A 13,038-nucleotide genomic window follows, 5' to 3' on the forward strand; every position below is an offset into this window, starting at 1 on the left:
AACAACCTTTACTGGCCCCCCTTTGGCAAAGAGTATAGTCCAAGCTCTCAGCAGGTCATACTATACCCTTCACAAGCAAGCCCCATCTATGTCCTCAGCCTAGTTTTAAACATTCACCTCATGACTCGTTCTGGACATACTGAACTTCTCGCTCTTCCTTTCATACTTTGGTGGCTTTGCACAGATATATTTACTTTACCCTGTATTCCTTTCCTGAACTGTTGAAACTGTATCCATCTTTGCTGCTGAAAAATTCCCCTCAGCCCACTCCAGGCAGATCTGCTTTGCCTGCCTTTGCTATCACACCACTTTGTACATATCTCAATTGTAGTTTTATTGCACTTAGTGTCGTTGTACACCCATGACAATCTCTGTCCCCTGCTTTACTAGTTTGTTCATCTCAGACTCATGTCTGTCTCCTCCTAGACTATGAAAGCCTAGGGGGCAACAACCCTGCCTTAGTCTTCTTCATTTCCCTGCACCCAACACAGGGCCCAGCACATGCTAGGCCAGAGATGCAGCATAAGGCCTCGCGTCCCACTCAGAGCTGGAAGGAGCAGGACAGAGGGGTGGCAGAGAGAAATTAAAGAAGAAAGGGAAGGGGGAGAATATGGAAATCATAGGGAGATCAAAGTAAGGGGCTAAATAGGAGGGACAACGTCACTGTGAAGCACTGAGATAGGCAATAGGAAGAGCTTATGCAAAACAAGGGGAACTAATTAAAAAAAAAACAGCATTTCTTCAGCCCCTACTATCTGTGGATAACACTCTATCAGACACTGTGGGGGTATAAAGTGGGGGTATACAAACCACCTCTTTGTATGATTTAGTTAGGAAGTTAAGACAAAGACACACAAAGAGACCAACAACAGCTATACATACAAATGTAAAGTTCTTAAAGTTCAGTACCATTTTCAACGTGAAGACATTTAGTATGAAGTTCCTTAGCAGTCAATAAGGTACTGTTTTAAGAAACATTAGATATGGAAACTGACTTGCCCAGATAAGATCTCAGCAAAGCTTAACAAAACTAAATGAGATACGACTTTTTAGAATACCAACTAAGGCAAATTGATATGAAATTGTGAATTTTTATATCATTTAAGAGTTCCTCATTAAGAGTTTCTCATTTCTATGTGTTCCAAATTGTGTATTATGAACTTTTTTGAAGAAGGAAAGATCAGGGCTGGAAAGGGAGGAGAGGATTCATGGAGAATCGAAAGGAGTAGATGGGAAAATAGTGAATGAGAACTAGACACAGAAGAGAATTTCAGAAAAGGAACAATGAGAATACACAAGAGACAAGAATAACGATACTCCTATTCGGGAAACTACTTTTTAAAATTGTACATATGAATTATCTATTTAAATGGTGATGTTTAAATTATCTGTTTAAATGATATTTATCTGATGGCTGTAATGTGAAAATATGAGATTTTAAGAAAGTAAGCAGGACATGCTTTTAAATTTTATGATGGGCACTTAGCCCTAGGTAATTGAAGGTATTCTAGAAAAGGTACTAGAAAATGAAAATGGGAAGGCATTATGTGAATAAGAGATAAGATGTATTCTGAGTGAAATAGTTGATGTTTTTTCACTGGTTCCTAAGACTGGAAACAGTAATGTTCCAAGACATTACCAAGCAGCTCAACTTAATTATTTTGTTTATGACAGTGTGACACTGGGGTGGTTTAGACATTCAGTTTAATTAATTTAATTAATCAAACCTCAAGTCACTACTAAATGGTTAGTCTCACAGACCAGTTCTGACCAAGGAGCTTAACAGGGATTGGCTGAGCACCAAATGAGCTCATCAATTGAGTATTGTGTCCTAGGGCATTGGGGAGAGTATAAAAGGCGGCGCAGGACCCTGCCACATTGGCTCTTCAGTAGTTTCTGAACATGTAGATAGCAGGAGTAAGACAGGTAAGTGGAGAAGAAAACAGGTACTCTTGTAATTAAGTAAGGGTCTGAGTTAGTGTGAGTGGTCAGACTATGAGGTTTGATACTAGAACTAGAAGCGTGTGTGGGCGGGGGTCGGGGGTACGGATAAAGGGGGCAGAGGAACGCTCTCATTGATTTGGGGTTGGGATGCGCCTTAAGTAGGGAGTAGGAATTCAGAGTGGGGTTGGAGATGGGGAAGGGAGCAGGGAACAGATATTGTTTATTGGGATATAATCATGGTGGTTTATTGCAGAACAGAAAAGTCATGCTGGGAAAGCAGTAGGAAATAAGCTGATATATTTGCTGGGGGAAGCATAGTTTAAATGCCAAGGAACAACATTTAAACTTAATCTTGAAGGAAATTTTTAAGGGATACAAATCCCTACTAAATATTGAATGTAAAACAAACAGCAACAATACTTAAGGAAACTATATTCCTTTTTCCTCTTTTCAGCATCAAACATGTGTTTTTGTGGTCAGAAAGAGGGAGGAAAATAGAGTGAACCAGAAAAAGTATTGACTTCTCTGCCTTGCCACTCTGGGATGGGCAGGGTTCCTTCTTAGGTGATTGGGCTACTGGAATGAAGGCAAAAGTAAAACTCAACAAAAACCCCAAGTACAAGGCCGAATTGGGGAGATCATCAAGGCTCTTGTGCTTCAGGGGCTTTTAAAAGCCCTTGTTAATGGCGAAATGTCTGAACACAGCAGTCTTTGCTTGGGTTGTTCCCAGCCAAGACAGCTGTTTATACAACAGCAGCCATGTCTCATCACAGAGTGGGCCCTGTTTCTGGTGAGAGAAACAGAAGTAGGCAAAGCTTCATCCTCGGCACATTAGCCTCTGAACCAGTTTCCTCATCTGTAACATAAGGGCAGTGGCAGTCTTGACCTCACAATAGGGGCTTTTGTGATGTAGACATGAGTTACCACCTGTCAAGCACTTAGCAACCATGGTTGCTACATATTCAAGGGTCAGTATTACAGTTACTATAAAATATATAATACAATGTAATATCAATAACACAATTATATATTACAGTATTAATACTTTAAAGAATAAATGCATCTTATGATTTATTACTTATGAATTACTATTTACATTGCCTTAGATGGGATTAGATGCCCCTTTGTTCTGGGTTTGGGCCCAGACCCAGGCCTAAATTTGAAGTAAACTGAACTTCTGGGTCTAGTGGCATGGCAGGGTGGGAGGTGGTGGTACAAGGTGCTGTGGCCCTAGGAATATTTAATTCCATGTCAGCCTTTGGTTTAATTTGGCACTGAGTGTTACTCAAACAGAGCAGGGTTGTAGTGACAGAGGAAGGGAGAGGCGGAAAATCAACACATTCTTGGAAGTAAAATGTGGCTTTTGCTTTGACTGTTTTGTTTTCTCTTCAGCTGCAAAAATATTTCTTCACTCTCAGGCTCACAACGAAAATCCCTTCCAGAACATGGTACAAACCTAAGCTTCAGAGGAAGCTTCCATTTACGATGACAGAGTTAGCAAGACTTCCCTTGATACTTATTTTAATATGAGAACCCCTCAGATAGTGTTATTTAGCCTAGGAAGAAAGCTTTGCATTTACTTGGAGCCTCCCTCAACCTCATTTCCTGTAGTGACAGCATGCGTGTTACTTTCAAAATTGACATCAGCTATATTCCCTGATAACTTTCCTTCGGTGTTTATAGGTGTATAGTTGTATCACTTACCCATTCTCTCCATGTGTTTATGTTAGGCTTTTAAAGTTTCGGGATAAAATTTTAGTGTAAAGGCTGTTGGTGCAATATTCATTCTCCAGTAGTTGCTCTCTTGGACCTCAGACATCTGGCATGATGCTAGAGGAGCTGGTCCCAGGTCAATATTTGAGGTACAGAGAAGCTGTGTGTAACCAAGTTAATGGAACTTTCTTGTCTGGTACTGTGGTCTATGCTTAAAGCAAGGTTTCAAGCAAAAACAGTTTGAGTGTCACTTCTCCTAGACAATACAACAGCAATACAGGAAACACCCACTGTGATGTTAGGCTTGTGTCCATTATGATGTGATGGGTTGCCTAGGTAACTGATACTGTCTTCTACTGCCATTCTTCCAAGAAACAGCTCACACTCAGTGGACACACAGTCTCTGCCCTCGAAGAGCTTACACTCTAGTTGAGAAACCAGACCTTAAAACATACTCTGTGCTGTCATATTGACCAACCGGTTCATGATACATAATACAGAAACGTGGAGCTATCTACATATATGATTTAATAGGAAAAAAAACCACACTTCCATGCTTCAAATGCCTAGACACCATAATTCACTAGGACTGTCCAGTGATAAACTTTTCTTAAGAATTGACTTGTTTTTGGTTGACATTACAATGGTCTGTCTCACCAAGTGGGTAAAGGTACATACAGATCTATAGTACTGTTGGTGTTAGGTATCAGTTCAGATTTCCTAGAAGTAATGTTTTTTCTCATAAGGATATATTTTTATGGAGGGAGCAAGAAGGTCCAGAGAAAGTTTCACAAAGTGCATATTTTCCACTAAACAGAAAATTAAGTCTTGACAACCAATGGTGATATTTTCTTCTTGATTACACCTGTCCTGAATTTCTAGAAAGATGAATGCTAGGGATCAAACTAATGTCCTTGAGTAAAATGGTAGACCAGGATGCCAATAGCAATTCATTAATTCATTTGTATTTTAATTCATTTTGTAAATGTGTTTTGAACCTGACTAGATAAAAAAGACCTCCCTATTCTGAGGTTCCCATCAAAAGTAAATGACCTATTTAAATTGAGGGCAATTTGAATGTTTCATTTTGTCACTCTTGAAGCCTAAAAGGTGCCAGAAAGCAGGAAACAGTGAGTATCTATAATGTCTAGGCTCATTTCTTTTCTCCCCTGTAACAATAGGCATAGAATTAACCCGTTTTTGTAACTACTAACTCAAATATCTGCACTTATTCTTGTGGGCTGAGCAAAGCACATGCAGATGCATCCTTTATGAAATAGAGACATCCCATTTCACAGATGTATGGAACTTCAAATGCTTTTAAGGCTAGAAAGATCTAAGCAATTGGGAGAATTTTAGGGGAATGGACAGACACTCCACAACCCAATACCATATGTAGCTTGTGTTCAACAGGCGAGGGGATTGAAAAGCACAGTGATCTCTAGTTTTGGCTTTGCTCTTAGAGGTGTGACTTTAGGTTTCAGCCTCCTGGAAAAAGAAATCGCCTAATTCCCCCACTCAGGTAGATTTCACTTTTGCTCGGTTTGTGTCTAAAAACCTATGACTGTACGTGTCGCTTTGCAATCTGTTTCTCTTTGGAAATATGCTTCTTGGTATTTGGCCATGTAATAAAATACTCCTGGGTCACTTTTAACCTCTTTTCATTCCTTTCTTTCCCTCTAGGGCACCAGGGGCCGGCGAGGCCGAATCTCAAAGCGCTGCTGGCGCTGCTGGTGATAGAACAATATGATCAAGTTATAAGGGCGGGGGAGGGGTGGGGGGCGGGAAAGATTCAGAGAAAAAATGAAGCTAGCTCCACTTGAAGATCTAAGAAATTCCCGGCACTAGAACCTTTGCATACAGTTTTCGGTAACCTGCAGCAGGGGGCGCTCGGAAATTGTCGTCACTTTCCGCGTAGCCTCCCAAGACTTTACCCTCTAGAAATCTGTACAGTGTTTCCGGCTTTTCTCAGTTGTAGACGCTCGTAAGTTTCCGGCAGTTTCCAGGGAGACTCGGGGACTCTGTGTCTCTCTCGCTCCGCTCCGAGTGCCCGGTGCGGCGGGGCAGGGTCTTGGGCTAGTCATGGCGTCCCCGTCTCGGAGACTGCAGACCAAACCAGTCATCACTTGCTTCAAGAGCGTTCTCTTGATCTACACTTTCATCTTCTGGGTGAGAGATGGAGCCCGGGGACGGGAGGGGGTCCTGGGCTTGGGTGAGGGGTGTGACCCTGAGCAGAGGGCGCGAAGGTCTGGGGGATGAGGAGGGAGGCCGGGGAGGGGAGATAGACGCGGGTGGGGTTTGGGAGGCTGTACCTGCCTGGAACCCGGCGCCGGCGAAGAGTTGCTGGGGCTCCAGCTGGGGCATCTTGACCGCGCCGGGGGTCAGGGTCCCGGAGAGTGGCAGCCAATAGGCTGTGCTGGGACACGGACGTACTTAGGGTTCGAATTCGATGCAGGGGGACCAGGAAGGGAGTGGACACCCCAGAGCTCGCAGAGGGTGACCCCGGACCATTGAGAGAGGCGAGGCTTGCCCTGCCCCTCTGTGGGCTCACCCGCATAATAGTCTCTTTCTTTTCACTGCTTCATAAGAGGGGAGTATTTCGCAGGTAAGTATGGTAATGGCTGTACTCCCGCCAACCTATGCTTGGGCTTGCTTTTGTGTACTGTCCCTTTGTACGCTTTGCTCCTCTCTGAACTGGGGTGGGGAGAAGGGATAAGTTTCTGGAAGACACTTTTTTTCCCTCCTCCAGGAAGGTTTTCTTCCTATGGTGAGAGTAAAGCAGTTGAATAAATTGTTGTCCCTAGGACAGATAGGCTATGGACTCCGGTTTGTACCAAAAACAAAACAAAACAAACAAACAAAAAAAAAACCAACAAAAAGAAACAGATGAGGTTTAAGAATTTTGTTAAGATGCCTTCTCTAGCTGTCCCCCTGGTTTTCCCCTGGCTACCTGGGCTACCTGGTGATCTAGCGTGGATTTATCAAGGCCTATCCTTACTTGCAGATCTCCTTCCTAGCCCTTGTCTCCCACATCCCAGCCACGGCTCTGTGGCCACAGACTGCTAAATCATTTCTCATACCTGTTGTTTCTTAAATACCTGGTGGTTTGTGGTTTGAAGGTGCTGCGGTATACAGTGTATAACTTTCTGTTCTCTGATTTCCTACATAGATCACTGGTGTCATCCTTCTTGCCGTGGGTATTTGGGGCAAGGTGAGCCTGGAGAATTATTTTTCCCTTTTGAATGAGAAGGCCACCAATGTGCCCTTTGTGCTCATTGGTACTGGTTCTGTCATTATTCTATTGGGCACCTTTGGCTGTTTTGCTACCTGCCGAGCTTCTGCATGGATGTTAAAATTGGTGAGTCCTTCTTTTCCTTAGAATTGATTCTTGATTTTAGAAAAGTCTTATATGTTGTTGACTTTGTTTCTTGAAACTGACCATGGCCCTTTCAGTTTCTCCTTTTTCTTCCTAAGTAACAGCTCTGCTGCCGGTTCCCACTTTTGTTGTGTTTTCCCTGTCCTTTTTAATAAAAACATGCTGAACTGATTGAGTAGACTATTTTTTTTTTCTTTGACTACCCTTGCAGCTGTGATGTATCTTATTTATGCTGACTTGGACTTTCTTTTTATCCCACAGTATGCAATGTTTCTGACTCTCATTTTTTTGGTTGAACTGGTCGCTGCCATCGTAGGATTTGTTTTCAGACATGAGGTAAGCCTGAATTTGGGAACCTTAATATGTTAAAATTTATCCTCCCAGATATAAAAACAGTTAGTTCAGAACACTTTTAAAGCTTACTATTCAAACTGTAGCTGACAATAATGGCTTTCTTGTAAAAATTCTAGCCCATTTGTAATATAAAAAAAATTGAGAAAATTTTAGACTGAGAGTTACTAGACGAAAATTACAGGTACCCATAATTACATGGATTTCCAGTTCTTTTTCTGCGTACAAGTACCTATTAAAGTGGAGATAGTACAATTTATAACCTTACTGATAGGAAAATATTTAAAGTGCAAAACTGATAACACAACTGTATTCTCCCTTATGCCACACTTTAAAAAATTGGATATACTTAATGCAGATCAAAACTTTAATATTGAAGTAGAAATTGGGCTTCCACTGTTAAAACTGGGGCTGGGAAATCACTCAGTGAGTATTGAAGGCTCCCCGAAGAGAGTGTTTTACAAAGTGGCAGTGCAGTCTCCCAAAGTAAGGTTTTGTAGCTTAAAAATCCTGTAGGCATCAAATTTTTACTTAATTTAAAATAGAGAAAAGTTGGGGGAGGGATACAGCAGTAGAGAGCTGCCACTTTTGAATAAAAGCTCCCATAGCACTTTGAACACGAGCAGTTATCTTTTATTGTAAAATTTTGCTTAGTAATCCCCTCAGCTAGATTATAGCTCATAGAGGACAGGATTGGACCATAGAAGTTAATTACCATGCATGTTGTTGCTGTCAAAAATATGACCCTTGGTCAGATGTGGGGGATTTTTTTATTTGGCATAGAAACCAAAAGACTTTTCTAGAATCTTTCTTTACTGACATTGCATTTCTTTGCTGTAGATTAAGAACAGTTTTAAGAATAATTATGAGAAAATTTTAAAGCAGTATAACTCTATGGGAGATTATAGAAGCGATGCAGTAGACAAGATTCAAAATAAGGTAAGTGGTCATAGGTGGTGGCTTCTCAAAAGGGGAACACATCCTTATCCCTTTAGAGAAGAGGATAGGCCCCTGACTACTAGATGTTGTCCACTTGTATGACATTCTCACTACAATTAAATCAGGAGAAAATATGTCCCTGGAAAAGATGTGTGGGATGGTACTAAGTGACATATCTCCATTTTCTCCTTATCATTCTCCTCACATGTACACCTCTTCTTTCCTCACATCACAGACCAAGTACTGTTAGTACCACTCAGCAGGAAAAGGTGGCCAGTCTAAAAGGGTTACACTTGGTATTTAAAAAAAGGAGCTTATCTCTTGAATTATAATGCCAGTTGAGAACAGACACATTAAAATATTAGGATAGACATCATTAAGTATAATGTTTTGAGCACAAATTGCCATCTAAGATGATAGGTTAAGTATTTGACTACAATGCCGTGATGTGAACTATGAATGATTTTGTTGGGTTTTTTTTCAGTTGCATTGTTGTGGTGTCACCGACTTTAGAGATTGGAAGGATACTAATTATTACTCAGAAAAAGGATTTCCCAAGAGTTGCTGCAAACTTGAAAATTGTTCTCCACAGAGAGATGCAGATAAAGTAAACAATGAAGTAAGGAGCCTTTAATTTTTTTTATTTGAAAATATTAACTGAATACAGAGTTAACTCAGTTTTTAATTTTTTCCTCACAATAGATACGATCTGAAATATGTGGGGGCAGGTATTATTCTCATTGAACAAATGAGGAAACTGAAGCTCAATTTGTGACTTGAGTTCACACAACTAGCAAATAACACTTTTGGTTTTTTTTTTAAAGATTTTATTGATTTGACAGACAAAGATCCAAGTAGGCAGAGAGGCAGGCAGAGAGAGAGGAGGAAGCAGGCTCCCGCTGAGCAGAGAGCCCGACTCGGGGCTTGATCCCAGGACCCTGGGATCATGACCTGAGCCAAAGGCAGAGGCTTTAACCCACTGAGCCACCCAGGCACCCCGCAAATAACACTTTTAAATGCATAATCCAAAAGGTGGAACTTCTGTTCTTCAGACTCCTGTCAGAGCATTGTGCTTGAAAGGAGATAGGATATGTTATATGAAAGAGTGAATTTTAATGAAATGACAAAGGCTGAGGTAGCTAAAGCTCATCTTTTGGCAGAGATGGATGATCCAAGCGTTCGTTATTGCTTGTGCTGTACTTAATATTCTTTATTTCCTTTCCCATTAGGGTTGTTTTATAAAGGTGATGACCATTGTAGAGTCAGAAATGGGAGTGATTGCCGGAATTTCTTTTGGAGTTGCTTGCTTCCAGGTAAGTCCTTATTAGGAATGTCTCATCACTCGTGTTTGGTGTTAGCCGGATTTCCACTCAGAAGGCTTCAGGGCATTTCCGAGAAGTAACATTTTCACAGACTCCCCGCTGCTTTTATTTTGTATGTGAAACATACATAGTTCTTTGTGTCTGGGTCTGTTTAGCTTTGTTTTATTTGGGAGGGGATGTTTTGCTATTTTCATTCCAATTTTTTGATGTCTTGGATCTTATGTTCTCCCACACTATTTTCACAAAGAGACTTCTCCAGATTTTTATTCCCTGTTCATCTGCTTTTTTTTTTTTAAATCATGGCCTTGCATGCCTTGAAACTACAAAAAGCAAGGCTTAGAATTAACTCCTAGTAGCATATACTTGGTGCCCTCGGGTATGGCATTTCTCCAGCATCCTAGTTCATTAAAACATGAGCTAGATGGAAACCTTGTTTTGCTGTGCAGTCAAGATTCTAAAACATGGTTCAGATTTTTTCTTTTCCTGGGCTGCAGCTGCCTGGTAAGTTCCTTATAAGTTCTGACCTATAAGAACTTAGATCAGGCAACCCCACATTCAATACGTGCCTGTCATACTGGGGACGTGCTACGCTGCGAGTCAAATTCTATCTCCTGAGTTGTGTTGCTTCTCACCATACTGTGAAAAGTTTGTATTGTGGCTCTAAGCAATTTTTCTTAGGGGATGGGGGTTTGTCCTATATTCAACATCGTGGAGACAAAACGAAAAGAATGGATATACTTCATTTTGACCTATGTAATTGGTTTTGGAAGACTAATCTTAACATATCTCTCAAGCATTAGGCATACCTACAACTGAGTCTGCACTGCCCAATAAAATAGCCACTAGCACCTTCGAAAGGTTTTAATTATTAAATAAAATAAAAAATTCCGTTCCTCAGTTACTCGAGCCCCATTTGAAGTGCTCAAAAGCCACATGTGGCTAGTGGCTAGCTTACCGGACAGCCCGGAAATTACAGAACAAATCCATAGTTGCAGCTCTGTCTTAGAGCTTTCAAGAAAATCTCTGCCTTCGCCGATGGAGATTTGACGTGATGAGATGCCATGCCATGTCTAAGCCATGCCATTTTTGTTCTGATAGCTGACAGGTTATCTGATAAGTTTCCCCCAGAGTTAGGACAGTTAAGATTTTTCTTGAGTGATTTTTGTCAGTGACAGTTGTGAAACTCCAGGTCATAGTAGTAGTAAAACTTCCCGTATATTCTTTGAATGTGATCCAGGAACTGCAAATTATCAAACATAACTGCCGAGAGAAACTTAAGGAAGGAAAAAATTAGTGAATTCGAAGTGAAAGGAAAATAAACATGTATCCTGAGGTCTTTAAGCTCTTTTGTGTGTGTGTGTGTGTTTAATTTTTGTTTGTATTTTATTTCTAGCTGATAGGAATCTTTCTAGCCTACTGCCTCTCTCGTGCCATAACAAATAACCAGTATGAGATAGTGTAAACAACAAACCATGGGCCTATTCCTCTTGAACTTTAAGGTATGTTCATTTTAGTCCTCAGCTCTCTATCGGTGTTTACTTCAGCCCGTGCATGTGATGGATGGACCGAGTTTTCCGAGGTCTTATCGAGTGGTGCATTCAAATCTGGCTGGTATTGTGTTAGGCCTGCACAGTTAGATCAGGTCTTTACATGCAAGGCGTGGCCACAAGGGGCAGACGAGCCTTTGGGGGTTTACTGACATGTCGGTCTAAAGATCCTGAGGGGTCCCCTTTCTAACAAATTTGGACCTACACTGAAGGGAATTGGAGAACCCCAAGAGTGACCTCTTACCTTACTAGTGAGGTTCCCTGGCAAGGACATTCAGCTTCCGATATTGGCATTTTCCCAAGTCTTCATTTACCACACTCCTCTGGTGAACTCATAGAGCGATAAACCCATCTAGCCTAAACTGGAACCAGGTTTGGGGAAAAGGTGTTTCAATAACTTCAGTATTGGAACGGTAAACCACGAGAACTGTTGCTGGCTGAATTAATCCCCGAGGGTGCCCTTCACATTTTAATTAAGCCGCTGACGGGGAACACATGAATAGATGCTCACGTATGCGAGTGCATACAGCTGTTGGAATTTGTGTTGCAAGTCAATTAACTTTTTTTTCTTTACTTTTAGGACATTTACATTACCCCCTGTGAGCTATGAAATTGCCTGGATGGAAGACTACCTACTACTTCTTACTGTAGACCAAAAACTTTTATCAGTAGTCTGATTCAATCAAGACGTGTGCAGTTTAAGTCCACCTTTTGTCCCATTGATGTTAGATCATTGAAACCCCTGTATCACTGTGAAACACTGGAAGAGCTAGTAAATTGTAAATGATGCAATACCGTGTTCCTCTTGACTTTTATTTTCCAAGATTGCATTGTGAATCTTCTGTTTTGTTGTAGTGTTACAAAGCGACCCCTCTGAATTTGCTGATGTAGTGTGATAGAAAATTGACCCATCTGAACTGGCCCTTTCCCAGACGAGTTAAAATTATTGTATAATTTGCATCATGTTAAAATATTTTCCTTAGTGTCTGTTTTGCTCTCAAATTTATATTTGAAAGGTTCTAATTATTACTTAATGGTGTTGGAATTACTGTATTTTCCTTAGGAATTGAAAGCAACTCATCTTCATTAGCTTTAACCACTATTTATCAGGTTGATGTGACTCAGTTGTCAGTATTAAGGTCAACTATAATAATCTTAGTTTTGGTTTGTGCTTTTGATTAAATATAAATTTTTCACGCAATAAATGTTGTTTTCCTCTAAAATCATCATGTTTAACTTGTAGAAAATCTGCTGGGATGGTTGTTTTCCACTGAGAAAACTAAGCCCCACATTTCTACTTGAGGTGCAATTTTAGATAGGAGATGTAAAACTGAGGTCTTTACTCTGTTTCATTTTTTAAAAAGTCTTTGTTTACAAAAACTATTCCCTGTGAAAGGATTACATTCCATATTATGAAATAGCATATGCTTAGCATTCTCCTGGAGCTGGGACTATTTTGATTGCCTAGTTTACATTAAGAAGTTGGATAGGGAGAGATACACTGTATCTTTGGAGTAATGAGGAAATGAACAATTAAAATTTGAGCTGAGATGGGGAAATTTCCTTGGTTTTGGGTTTCTTTACACATCCATTAGTAGAACCTAGCTCTTCTCTGGCACACATCCACCGTCCTTGAATCTGATGGTAAGGGAGAGTTAATCAGTTATAAAGTGGGCAAAAACTAAGATTCATAGTGATTTGTGGTGGGTACATGTCTTATATATGCTTGGAGTTATCACAGAAGGAATATTTTCCATTAAAACGTTTGACAGTTCTGACTTTTAAGATAAAGTGATAAAACAGTTGAAAAAAATAGTGGCTTTCCAAATGTAGTAGTTCAGATTTT

At 40.6% G+C, this 13,038-nt stretch overlaps 1 protein-coding gene across 1 annotated transcript; it reads left to right on the forward strand.

Annotated features, from left to right (window-relative positions):
• The first annotated feature begins 1,852 nt into the window (after nucleotides 1-1,852).
• On the forward strand, nucleotides 1,853-11,984 carry TSPAN6 (tetraspanin 6). The gene is made up of 9 exons (XM_047716585.1): nucleotides 1,853-1,926; nucleotides 5,341-5,826; nucleotides 6,827-7,015; nucleotides 7,295-7,369; nucleotides 8,225-8,323; nucleotides 8,808-8,942; nucleotides 9,553-9,636; nucleotides 11,039-11,144; nucleotides 11,773-11,984. The coding sequence occupies exons 2-8, from the start codon at nucleotides 5,740-5,742 to the stop codon at nucleotides 11,105-11,107; spliced, it is 738 nt and encodes a 245-aa protein (XP_047572541.1). The 5' UTR covers nucleotides 1,853-1,926; nucleotides 5,341-5,739; the 3' UTR covers nucleotides 11,108-11,144; nucleotides 11,773-11,984.
• The last annotated feature ends 1,054 nt before the right edge of the window (nucleotides 11,985-13,038 follow it).

Source organism: Lutra lutra, chromosome X (genome assembly GCF_902655055.1).
Source record: "Lutra lutra chromosome X, mLutLut1.2, whole genome shotgun sequence".
In the NCBI taxonomy this organism is placed as follows: domain Eukaryota; kingdom Metazoa; phylum Chordata; class Mammalia; order Carnivora; family Mustelidae; genus Lutra; species Lutra lutra.